The following is a 12,125-nucleotide window of genomic DNA, read 5'->3' as shown; positions in this document are numbered from 1 at the left end:
GGTTCAGGTATTTTTTATTTATTTTTTTAAGTGGCCAATCTACAGTTTACCTATGAATAGAGTCACACCCACAAAAAAACACAAATATGTCAGAATGTGATGACGAAGCGAAAAATTCTGCAGAAAGCTCTACAGTAAATAAACACGGTTTGCATGCTCATAGAGTGACAGTTTCTTTAAAGCCCACCCAGTCCAGTTAGACCCCTGTATAAGCTCCATGTTGGTGTCTGAGCTTACACTAGGCTATAGACTAGGAACTCCTAGGCGACAGAGGCCAGGGCCTGGCTGCTTAGCCCAAGAACTGCATTCTAAGAGGAGGTGACATGCTCCCCCCCAAATCCAGAAGAACGGGGTATATTGCAGCGGCTCTAAGAGATAACAAAACATCAGGGTGGGGAGCTTGCAGCAAAGGTAATGTTGTAGCATGGGTGAGTTTATGTGGGTCTGGTTAGGCATTTGAAGAGACGAGGATGTCACATGCTCCCCCAAGGTCTTAGAGCCACCAGCAAATGCACAATGCTGAGCTTGGGGGAGCACCTGACATCCTCGACCCTTCAATTTCCTAACCAGACCCACATAAATTCACCCTTGCTGAAACCTTAACCTTTGGTGGTGGTTGTAAGAGAATAACAGAGAGGCAGGGTTTGGAGCTTGCAGTAAAGGTAAGGTTGCAGTACATGTGAGTTTATGTAGATCAGGTTAGGAATTTGAAGAGACGACAAGGTCACATGCACCCCCAAAGTCTTAGAGCCACCACCAAATACATAATGCTGAGCTTGGGGGAGCATGTGACCTACTTGTCCCTTCAATTCCCTAACCAGACCCACATAAATTCACCCTTTCTGAAACCTCAACCTTTGGTGGTGGCTCTAAGAGAATAACAGAGAGGCAGGGTTGGGGAGCTTGCAGCAAAGGTATGGTTTCAGCAAGGGTCAATTTTTGTGGGTCTGGTTAGGGATTTGAAGGAACGAGAAGGTCACGTGCCTTACCAAAGTCTTAGAGCCACCACCAAATGCACAATGCTGAGCTTGGGGGAGCACGTGACCTCCTTAGCCCTTCATTTCCTTAACAAGACCCAGATAAATTCCCCCTTGCTGAAACCTTAACCTTTGGTGGTGGTTAGGGATTTGAAGGAGCGAGGAGGTCACGTGCTCCCTCAAGCCCAGCACTGGGTATCTGGTGGTGGTTGTAAGAGAATAACAGAGAGGCAGGGTTTGGAGCTTGCAGTAAAGGTAAGGTTGCAGTACAGGTGAGTTTATGTAGATCAGGTTAGGAATTTGAAGAGACGAGAAGGTCACATGCGCCCCCAAAGTCTTTAGAGCCACCACCAAATACACAATGCTGAGCTTGGGGGAGCATGTGACCTACTTGTCCCTTCAATTCCCTAACCAGACCCACATAAATTCACCCTTTCTGAAACCTCAACCTTTGGTGGTGGCTCTAAGAGAATAACAGAGAGAGGCAGGGTTTGGAGCTTGCAGCAAAGGTAAGGTTTCAGCAACGGTCAATTTTTGTGGGTCTGGTTAGGGATTTGAAGGAGCGAGAAGGTCACGTGCCTGACCAAGGTCTTAGAGCCACCACCAAGTGCACAATGCTGAGCTTGGGGGGAGCACGTGAAATCCTTGGCCCTTCAATTCCCTAACCAGACCCAGATAAATTCACCCTTGCTGAAACCTTAATCTTTGGTGGTGGCTCTAAGAGAATAACAGAGGCAGGGTTGGGAGCTTGCAGCAAAGGTCTGGTTAGGGATTTGAAGGAGCGAGGAGGTCACGTGCTCCCTCAAGCCCAGCATTGGGTATCTGGTGGTGGCTCTAAGAGGATAACAAAGCTGCAGGGTGGGGGGGTTTGCACAAGGGTGAACTTATGTGGGTCTGGTCTGGGATTGGAAGAGGATGGTGAGGTTATGTGGTCGTCCAAATCCAGACGCACTGGGTATTTGGTAGTGGCGCTATGGGAACGATAAAGATGCAGGGTGGGGGAGCTTGCAGCAAAGGAAAAGGTTTGCAGCGAGGTCCATAAACACAAAAATAAAGTGCTCCAACCCCTATATTGCATGTAGAATTTAGCAAACTCCGCCCGTGCCGAGATCACAATCCAACCTTCACAAATCGATTCACATAAAATCTTCATTATTTCATACCCATGGGGATACAAAATAATCCAATACACAAATTCTGAGGCGTTTCTGCCCTTGTGACCAAGACCCATTAAGGGCAAAACGCATCAGTTTGTGTATTGGATCCTGTTGTATCACTCTAGGTATGGAATAAATAAGATTGTATGTGCATTGCACATCCGGGTGCCGACCTTTCGATTTGTGAAGGTTGCAGCAGGGGTCAATTTATATGGGTCTGGTTAGGGATTCGAAGAAACGGGGGGGGGGGGGGGGGGTCACATGCTCCCACAAAACCAGCAATGGGAATTTGGAGGTGACTCTAAAAGAATAACAAAGCTGCAGGGTGGGGTGCTTGCAGCAATGGTGAGTTTATGTGGGTCTGGTATTTGAAGAGGAGCTTGAGGTTACATGGTCCCCCAAATCCAGAAGCACTGGGTATTCCTGGTTGAGGAGCTTGCAGCAAAGGAAAGGTTGCAACAAGGGTGAGTTTATGCGAGTCTGGTTAGAGATTTGAAGGGATGAGGAGGTCACATGCCACCCCAAACCCAGTATTGGGTGGTGGCTCTAAGAATAACAAAGCTGCAGGGTGGGGAGCTTGCAGCAAGGATGAGTTTATGTGGGTCTGGGATTTGAAGAGGAGCTTGAGGTTACGTGGTCCCCCAAATCCAGAAGCACTGGGTAGTTACGGTGGTGGCTCTAAGAGAATGATAAAGAGGCAGGTTGGGGGGGGCTTGCAACAAAGGAAAGGTTGCCACAAGGGTGATTTTATGAGATGAGGAGGTCACATGCGCCCCCCCCCCCCCCAACCCAGTATTGGGTGGTGGCTCTAACAGCATAACAAAGCTGCAGGGTGGGGAGCTTGCAGCAAAGAAAGGGTCTAATTATGTGGGTCTGGTTATGGATTTGAAGAGATGAGGTCACATGCTGCCCCCAAAACTCAGAATTGGGCATTTGGTGGTGGCTCTAAAAGAATATAAAAGCGGCAGTGTTGGGCGCTTGCAGCACGGGTGGGTTTACGTGGGTCTGCCTGGGATCTGAAGGAGAGGTTGAGGTGACATGATCCCCCAAATCCAGAAGCACGGGGGTTATTTGCAGTGGCTCTAAGATAATAAAGAGGCAGGGTGGGGCGCTTGCAGCAAGGGCGAGGTTATGTGGGTCTAGTCGGGGCTTTGAAGAGACAGTCAGTTTTCCCCATTCAGAGTCTTTTTAACCACTTCCCGACCAGTGCACGACGATGTACGTCGACAGAATGGCACGGGCAGGCATATTGGCGTACAGGTCGGGACCCCCGTGAGTCCGGTCGCGGGACCCGCGGACTCGATTGCCGCGGGCATCCCCGCGATCGTCTCACGGAGCGGCCGAATGAAGGAAATGCCGAGTAAACAGCATTTCTCCATTCTGTCTAGCAACTAGTGACGCTGATCTCTGCTCCATGTGATTGTAGCAGAGATCAGTGTTCACTAAATGAAAGCCCAGCCCCCCCCCACAGTTAGTAACACACCCCTAGGAACACTTAACCCCTACACTGCCACCCACCGGTTAACCCCTTCACTGCCAGTGTCATTTACACAGGAATCACTGCATTTATATAGCAGTGATTACTGTATAAATGACAATGGTCCCAAAAATGTGTCAAAAATGTCCGATGTGTCCGCCACAATGACGCAGTCACAATAAAAATCGCTGATCGCCGCCATTACTAGTAAAAAAAAAAAAAAAAATTATTAATAAAAATGCTATAAAACTATCCCTATTTTGTAAACGCTATAACTTTTGCGCAAACCAATCAATAATCGCTTACTGCGATTTTTTTTACCAAAAATATGTAGAAGAATACGTATCGGCCTAAACTGAGGGAAAAAAATGTTTTTTTATATATTTTTGGGGATATTTATTATAACAAAAAGTAAAAAATAATGCGTTTTTTTCAAAATTGTCGCTCTATTTTTGTTTATAGCGCAAAAAATAAAAACGCTGGGGTGATCAAATACCACCAAAAGAAAGTTCTATTTGTGGGAAAAAAAAGGACGTCAATTTTGTTTGGGAGCCACGTCGCACGACCGCGCAATTGTCAGTTAAAGCGACGCAGTGCAGAATCGCAAAAGTGGTCTGGTCTTTGACCAGCAAATTGGTCCGGTCTGAAAGTGGTTAAAGAAAAAAATAAAATAAAAAATAACATTAGCATGAAAAAAATTGCGATTTTAATGGTTACCTCCTCAGCAGGCTCAGTCTTTATCTTAATATCCTTGTCCTGGCTGGATGTGGAAACAGAGGAGCTGCTGCACTGGCCCAGTTTGCTGTCCATGGGTTCTACTTTGGGTTTAATGTCCTTGTTGTTTGATCCTTGCCCTCGTCCTTGTCCAGCAGGTATCGCAGAAGCGCATTGTTCTCCTTCTTCTTGGGGCTCATCTGTTCCTGCTTTACCGTTGGCTCCGTGCAAGGGGCGGAGCTGACCGACTCTTGGAAACTGTCCTTGCCGGTGGCTTCGGCAGTGATCTTGGCGACCTCGGCGGGGGAATTGCCGTTCTGTAACAACTTGTGGAGGATACGGTGCTTCTCCTGCAGCATGGAGCCGTGGATAATTTGACGTGGAGCTCACGCCGGTGGAAGTAGAGGACGACACGCTGGAGGGGCTGGTGACGTTGCTGGAGGAATCTTTGCAGCCAGAGTCCATGGAAGAGTTGGTCATGGTGCTGTGACCACGGTCCTCGGTAGGACACGTCAATAACTGCAGGAGCTTCTTGTGGCCTTTATTTTCTACTTGTGCCCGCTGGCTGTCGGGGCCTTCAACAATGTTTTCCTTACTGTCCTTCTCCCCAGGTGCTCCCTCCCGCTGGACTGACAGACGGAACTCTCCACTTGTCCCTGTTCACAAAACATCCCCCGCCGGACTCTTACACTCCGAGGGCATTTTAGATTGCTGTGCCATGTTCATATTAGGGGTATTCTCTGCTTTCTGACCGGGCGAGGACAAGGATGACAAAAGGGAACTGCCAACGCCTTCGCTGATTGCGTGAAGGGCACTGAGCGAGCTACTCGAAAAACTCCCTCCTCCTCCTCCTGCGTTTCCAGATGACCCCATCGGAGAGTTCATTCCTGTAGGACAATACAGTACCATAATGAGAACAGTAACCATTCTAGGCCAAGATAAACCAGTTCTTGTGCAACCCAAAACGCATTGATCAATGAGGCTCTTCATGAAATGAAGCCAGTTCTACATACAAAAGGTTTCGTTTGTTGTGACGGTTATGGACATTCATCTATATGCAAATACTTTAAAAAAAAAAGCCACTGACCTCTGTATCTGCAGGCAACATGGAGTAATTCATCCTCAAAAGATTTATTCTCTGTCAATTTTGCTCCCCCTCTACCAGCATCAACTTGGGAGGCTGCCAGCCTTCTAAACTGAGCCGGTACATAGAAAGAGCAGAGAGCAAAACCCTGACCACACATTTTTAGGGGGCCGGAAATGCCTCCTTTTTTCTCAAGCTAGCTAGGAGGGGAGGTAAGGTAGGAGGAGCTAGGAGGGGAGGTAAGGTAGGAGGGAGCTAGGAGGGGAGGTAAGGTAGGAGGGAGCTAGGAGGGGAGGTAAGGTAGGAGGGAGCTAGGAGGGGAGGTAAGGTAGGAGGGAGCTAGGAGGGGAGGTAGGTAGGAGGGGAGCTAGGAGGGGAGGTAAGGTAGGAGGAGCTAGGAGGGAGGTAAGGTAGGAGGAGATAGGAGAGGAGGTAAGGTAGGAGGGAGCTAGGAGGGGAGGTAAGGTAGGAGGAGCTAGGAGGGAGGTAAGGTAGGAGGGAGCTAGGAGGGGAGGTAAGGTAGGAGGGAGCTAGGAGGGGAGGTAAGGTAGGAGGGAGCTAGGAGGGGAGGTAAGGTAGGAGGAGATATGAGGGGAGGTAAGGTAGGAGGAGCTAGGAGGGGAGGTGAGGTAGGAGGAGCTAGGAGGGGAGGTAAGGTAGGAGGGAGCTAGGAGGGGAGGTAAGGTAGGAGGAGCTAGGAGAGGTGGTAAGGTAGGAGTTAGGAGAGGAGGTAAGGTAGGAGGAGCTAGGAGGGGAGGTAAGGTAGGAGGAGCTAGGAGGGAAGGTAAGGTAGGAGGAGCTAGGAGGGAAGGTAAGGTAGGAGGCGCTAGGAGAGGAGGGAAGGTAGGAGGAGCTAGGAGGGGAGGTAAGGTAGGAGGAGTTAGGTGGGGAGGTAAGGTAGGAGGGGAGGTAAGGTAGGAGGAGCTAGGAGGGAAGGTAAGGCAGGAGGAGTTAGGTGGGGAGGTAAGGTAGGAGGAGCTAGGAGGGGAGGTAAGGTAGGAGGAGCTAGGAGGGGAGGTAAGGTAGAAGGAGCTAGGAGTGGATTTCCTGTTTATAGTGCCTGGCTCTTCCCAGTGGTTCTGTTAACTGTGCTACCACCAAGATGCAGCCCTAATAAAGGAGGAGTGTGGTTGGCCTCCAAAAACGCGTTGCCATCAATCAATTTTTCAGAGTAAATTACCTTGGATGTTTGTTTGGCGTCCTCATTGCATTGAATGTGCGGATTCTGAACACTGGGTCCTTTTACCTTTTTTTTTTGTTCTGAGGGTGGGGTCCCCATTTTGGTGGGGTCCCCATTTTGTGGAGGGTTCCCAGAACAGAGCCAGTGCGCCCAATGGCAATTTAAAATGATCCTTAGAAAATCTGAACCCGGTACCCTGTTTTTTGTTTTTTTCCTTGTCATAGGAAGGGTCCAGGGACCCTCATGCATAAAAAAGGTGGGTGGCCTACAAAATGCAACAGTCAAGCTAGAATGTTGCATCTTGGGTACAACAGAATTTGAATGCATGTTGTGGGCAGGGTTGCAGATTAAGTATTCAGAAACCAAACCCTGGGAAGGCCTTTGATTGCATGCAATTGTGACAGAACCAACCACACAGAGATGTATACACGGAGACTTGGATTTATCTGGGGAACAGGTTGTCTAAGCAGAAAAAGGTCTTTAAAGCCGAGCTCCACCCAAAAGGGGGCGTTCCAATTTAAGCACTCCCCCTTGCCACATTTGGCATGAAAATCTTTTTTTTGACAGGTACCCGCTCCCACTCGGATCGCCTAGGCAGTCCTCTCCCCCTCCCTACAGTCTTCTGGAACACGTCACAGGTCACGTAACTCGCGCATTTCGACAGCTTATGGCTTCAAAGCTGGGTGCCCACAGTTGAAATGCTGGCACCAGGGAGAGGAGCAATGGCTCGGGGGAGGGGGAGAGGGGCGACGGGGGAGGGGAGGGGGAGAGGGGCGACGGGGGAGGGGAGGGGGAGAGGGGCGACGGGGGAGGGGAGGGGGAGAGGAGCTCGGGGGAGGGGGAGAGGAGCGACGGTTCGGGGGAGAGGGAGAGGAGCGACGGTTCGGGGGAGAGGGAGAGGAGCGACGGTTCGGGGGAGAGGGAGAGGAGCGACGGTTCGGGGGAGAGGGAGAGGAGCGACGGTTCGGGGGAGAGGGTGAGGGAGAAAAGCGACGGTTCGGGGGAGAGGGTGAGGGAGAAAAGCGACGGTTCGGGGGAGAGGGTGAGGGAGAAAAGCGACGGTTCGGGGGAGAGGGTGAGGGAGAGAAGCGACGGTTCGGGGGAGAGAAGCGACGGTTCGGGGGAGAGAAGCGACGGTTCGGGGGAGAGAAGCGACGGTTCGGGGGAGAGAAGCGACGGTTCGGGGGAGAGAAGCGACGGTTCGGGGGAGAGAAGCGACGGTTCGGGGGAGAGAAGCGACGGTTCGGGGGAGAGAAGCGACGGTTCGGGGGAGAGAAGCGACGGTTCGGGGGAGAGAAGCGACGGTTCGGGGGAGAGAAGCGACGGTTCGGGGGAGAGAAGCGACGGTTCGGGGGAGAGAAGCGACGGTTCGGGGGAGAGAAGCGACGGTTCGGGGGAGAGAAGCGACGGTTCGGGGGGAGAGAAGCGACGGTTCGGGGGGAGAGAAGCGACGGTTCGGGGGAGAGGAGCGACGGTTCGGGGGAGAGGGAGAGGAGCGACGGTTCGGGGGAGAGGGAGAGGAGCGACGGTTCGGGGGAGAGGGAGAGGAGCGACGGTTCGGGGGAGAGGGAGAGGAGCGACGGTTCGGGGGAGAGGGAGAGGAGCGACGGTTCGGGGGAGAGGGAGAGGAGCGACGGTTCGGGGGAGAGGGAGAGGAGCGACGGTTCGGGGGAGAGGGAGAGGAGCGACGGTTCGGGGGAGAGGGAGAGGAGCGACGGTTCGGGGGAGAGGGAGAGGAGCGACGGTTCGGGAGAGAGGGAGAGGAGCGACGGTTCGGGAGAGAGGGAGAGGAGCGACGGTTCGGGAGAGAGGGAGAGGAGCGACGGTTCGGGAGAGAGGGAGAGGAGCGGCGGTTCGGGGAGAGAGGGAGAGGAGCGACGGTTTGGGGAGAGAGGGAGAGGAGCGACGGTTCGGGGGAGAGGGAGAGAAGCGACGGTTCGGGGGAGAGGGAGAGAAGCGACGGTTCGGGGAGAGGGAGAGAAGCGACGGTTCGGGGGAGAGGAGAGGGAGAGAAGCGACGGTTCGGGGGAGAGGAGAGGGAGAGAAGCGACGGTTCGGGGGAGAGGAGAGGGAGAGAAGCGACGGTTCGGGGGAGAGGAGAGGGAGAGAAGCGACAGTTCGGGGCGACCACATCACTGGATCCTGGGACAGGTGAGTGTCTGTTTATGAAAAGTCAGACAGTTTTTGTAACTGCTGACTTAATAAAACATAAAAATGACCAGAGTTCCTCTTTAGGGTCCTTTCACACGGGGCGGATAAGTGCTGATCTGCCCCGTGGACATCCGCTTGGACAGCGGGGATGGCCGGAGGGATCTCCGCTGAGCAGGCAGAGGACAGGGCGGTCTCTGCACACTGTACAGGACGGACCTGTCACAGCGCCGTTCCCCCCTATGGGAGGTCGGGTGACGATGGACCGCAGTGTCCGTTGTCACCCGATCCGATGACTGATGGAAAAATAGGTTTTTCCTCCGTCACACTTTTTCGTATCGGAGCGGCGCGGATGTCAGCGGACATGTCACCGCTGACATCCGACGCTCCATAGAGCTCTATGGAGCATCCCTTCAGGATTCAGGATTGTGATCGATGGGCTCTGCTTCTCCCGATTTAGGAAACCACTTTTGGTTGCAGAGCTACTAAATAGACACGTTTCTCTTGCCAGACAAATTGTACCTGAAGAAAGATAAATATTGTCCGAAGTTGAAGAACATACCTGGAATGGGGGAGAACTGGCTGGAACCCATCTTGGGGCTCCCTCTATTCCGGGGAGACACCATCAGGCCAGGCTGGTTGCTGCTCATGCTGGGGCTGCCGTGCGGTGGACTGCCCATGGTGATGCCATAGTTGTTGTTGTTGTTCTGATATGGCGACTGCTGCATTCCCTGAGCCTGGGGCGATGGACCCATGTTGCCGGTGGAGCCGTATCTCATTCCGGACATTTGCCCCATGTTGTTGGGCTCTCCCATGCCGTAGTTTCTGTTCTGTGGCGGCATGCCCTGCGCAGGTGAGACATTCATGGCATTGGCGGAATTAGGATTCTGAGGCAGAGGCGGGCGCACACCTTGAGACATGGGGCCTTGAGACATGGGTCGAGGAGACATGGGGCCTCCTTGAGACATGGGGCCTCCTTGAGACATAGGTCGAGGAGACATGGGGCCTCCTTGAGACATGGGGCCTCCTTGAGACATGGGGCCTCCTTGAGACATGGGGCCTCCTTGAGACATGGGGCCTCCTTGAGACATAGGTCGAGGAGACATGGGGCCTCCTTGAGACATGGGGCCTCCTTGAGACATGGGGCCTCCTTGAGACATAAGTCCTTGAGACATGGGGCCTTGAGACATAAGTCCTTGAGACATGGGGCCTTGAGACATAGGTCGAGGAGACATGGGGCCTCCTTGAGACATGGGGCCTCCTTGAGACATGGGGCCTCCTTGAGACATGGGGCCTCCTTGAGACATAAGTCCTTGAGACATGGGGCCTCCTTGAGACATATGGCCTCCTTGAGACATTGAATTTGGATTGGGTCGGTAGCCATTTTGCTCTCTGAAATATGCAACACAAAAGATTCTGGTCAGTTATCAAGCATGGCTACAAAAAACTGTTAACCCAACATACACACCCAACACTACGCCCAACCCCTAATAGCCTTAACCTATGAAAATCCAGTCTTACCTAACGGCAAACACTGCCTGCACCCAAGCCCCATAACAATAATATGAAATGTTTCATTATTATCTGACAATGACGGCTGAGCTGGAGCTTCCCCCTCCTCGGTGGACGTCACACGGCGCCTTCCCAGTCAGAGCGGATGACAGATCATTGTACCTGGTCAGTGCCAGTATCATGTGATCGCTGTGACTAATCACAGCGATCACATGACACATGGTACACAGTGAATGGCCTTAATTCATAGCCATTGTCTACTGTTATGTTGCACTCAGTCAGTGATCACATGGTACAGACAGCACCAGCCTCATTGCATCTGTACCATGTGATGGCTATAGCCAATCACAGTGACCACATGCATGGCTTTCATTCTTAGCTATTGTGTACGAGCGTGTTGATCTCTGTGATTGGTCTCAGTGATCACATGGTACAGACAGCGCGAGTCCCAGTGCATCTGTACCATGTGATAGCTGTGGCCAATCAAAGTTTTACAATAGCTGTATGCTAATAATGGATGCCATTCATAAAAATGTGATCATCAGTGATACACGCAATTATAGTGTGTAAAATAAAAAATAATCATGAAAACGTCCCCAGAATAGTTGTGTCATTTTTATTATTATTCAATTACAAAAAGACTTGTGTCGCAATTGTATACGCTATATTTTTTTGGCGTTCTCCCCCCCCCCCCCCCACAAACGTGGAGCTACCCTTTAAATATGGTGTATGTAACACAAAGGAAAGAACTGAGAACTAATTACAGGAGACGTCACCACTGGAGTCCTTCAAAGACCAAAGAACTGACTTACGAAACAGATTGGCCGCCGTCCATATTCCGAGGGTCACAATACGTAGAGAGCTATTCTTGCACATACCTTTGTAGGAAGTGAGTGGAGACAAAGCCATGAGGGTCGTTGGTGACGGGGTTGCGGAATAACTTGCTCTTGGTCTGTGCCGTTACCATAGTGCCATCCGCCAAAGAGAACCTGTAGAGCGGCGTCTCCGAGTGACCGTGGACGTACGCTGCAAAGACAGGTCAACAAAGCTCAACCTTCAGACAGCACTCCCAGCATGCACTACTCCCCAACCAATAGGAGCCAGAGGATATAGTCGTTTCTTCATACGTGTCTAACGTGCGGCTAAACCTGCACTGTACTGCAGCTTGCTAGTAGGGATGCAACAAGATTACGGCCACCAAAAATTAACCTCCAAAAATAGAATTATCTGCGTTTTGCCGACAGGGGAAAAAAAAAAAAAAGGTCCCGATAATGGCCGGTGAAAAACGCACGCAGTTTTACCGCATTGATGGTGCTTCTTCATAGGTCATGTGACTCAAAACAATCTTTTTCAGCATTTTCAATACATTTTAATGGGGTGGTGCGTGTATTTTTTTTTTTTTTGTTTTATTGTTTTGGCCAAATATGCAATAAGAATTTTTAACGCCACAATGGACCAGTGTGAAGACAAGACATACATAGAATTTAAAGGAAAGCATTGTTCTTGAGCTTTTTTTGCGCTTTTTTAATTATTTTTAACGCAAAACCACTTCAAAAACTGCACAGTGTGAAAGCAACCGAAAAGGTAAAAAAAATTCATAATCATTTAAATTCATGATATTAATTAAAAAGTCGAATAGAATACAATTATATATATATATATATATATATATATATATATATATGATAGATGGAGAGAAAAAATATATATATCCAGTGCAGTGCTGAAACCAAAAATTCAGGATGCACTTGGCCGAAAACCGAAATTGACTATTTAAAAAAAAACAAAAAAAAAAAATAACACACACAAAATATATATATAGATATATATATATATATATATATATATATATATAAAAAAATTATATATTAGATAG

General features: G+C 50.4%; 1 protein-coding gene across 1 annotated transcript in view; it reads right to left on the bottom strand.

Moving 5' to 3' along the window:
* The window catches only part of NCOA3 (nuclear receptor coactivator 3), a gene marked incomplete in the record, with an annotated part of 50,533 nt that extends 39,229 nt beyond the window's left edge, over positions 1-11,304 (bottom strand). The window contains 7 exon segments of the mRNA XM_077460606.1: positions 4,329-4,453; positions 4,456-4,696; positions 4,698-4,933; positions 4,936-4,999; positions 5,001-5,212; positions 9,300-10,129; positions 11,128-11,304. Of these exon segments, the coding sequence (XP_077316732.1) occupies positions 4,329-4,453; positions 4,456-4,696; positions 4,698-4,933; positions 4,936-4,999; positions 5,001-5,212; positions 9,300-10,129; positions 11,128-11,216 (1,797 nt within the window).
* Positions 11,305-12,125: the final 821 nt, after the last annotated feature.

The sequence above is a fragment of the Lithobates pipiens genome, unplaced genomic scaffold (assembly GCF_037356315.1).
Source record: "Lithobates pipiens isolate NorthernLeopardFrog02 unplaced genomic scaffold, aLitPip1_a1.2 Scaffold_28, whole genome shotgun sequence".
NCBI classification, from domain to species: Eukaryota; Metazoa; Chordata; class Amphibia; order Anura; family Ranidae; genus Lithobates; species Lithobates pipiens.
Note: the sequence above shows the minus strand (reverse complement) of the source record. Positions and strands in the feature narration are given on the sequence as shown.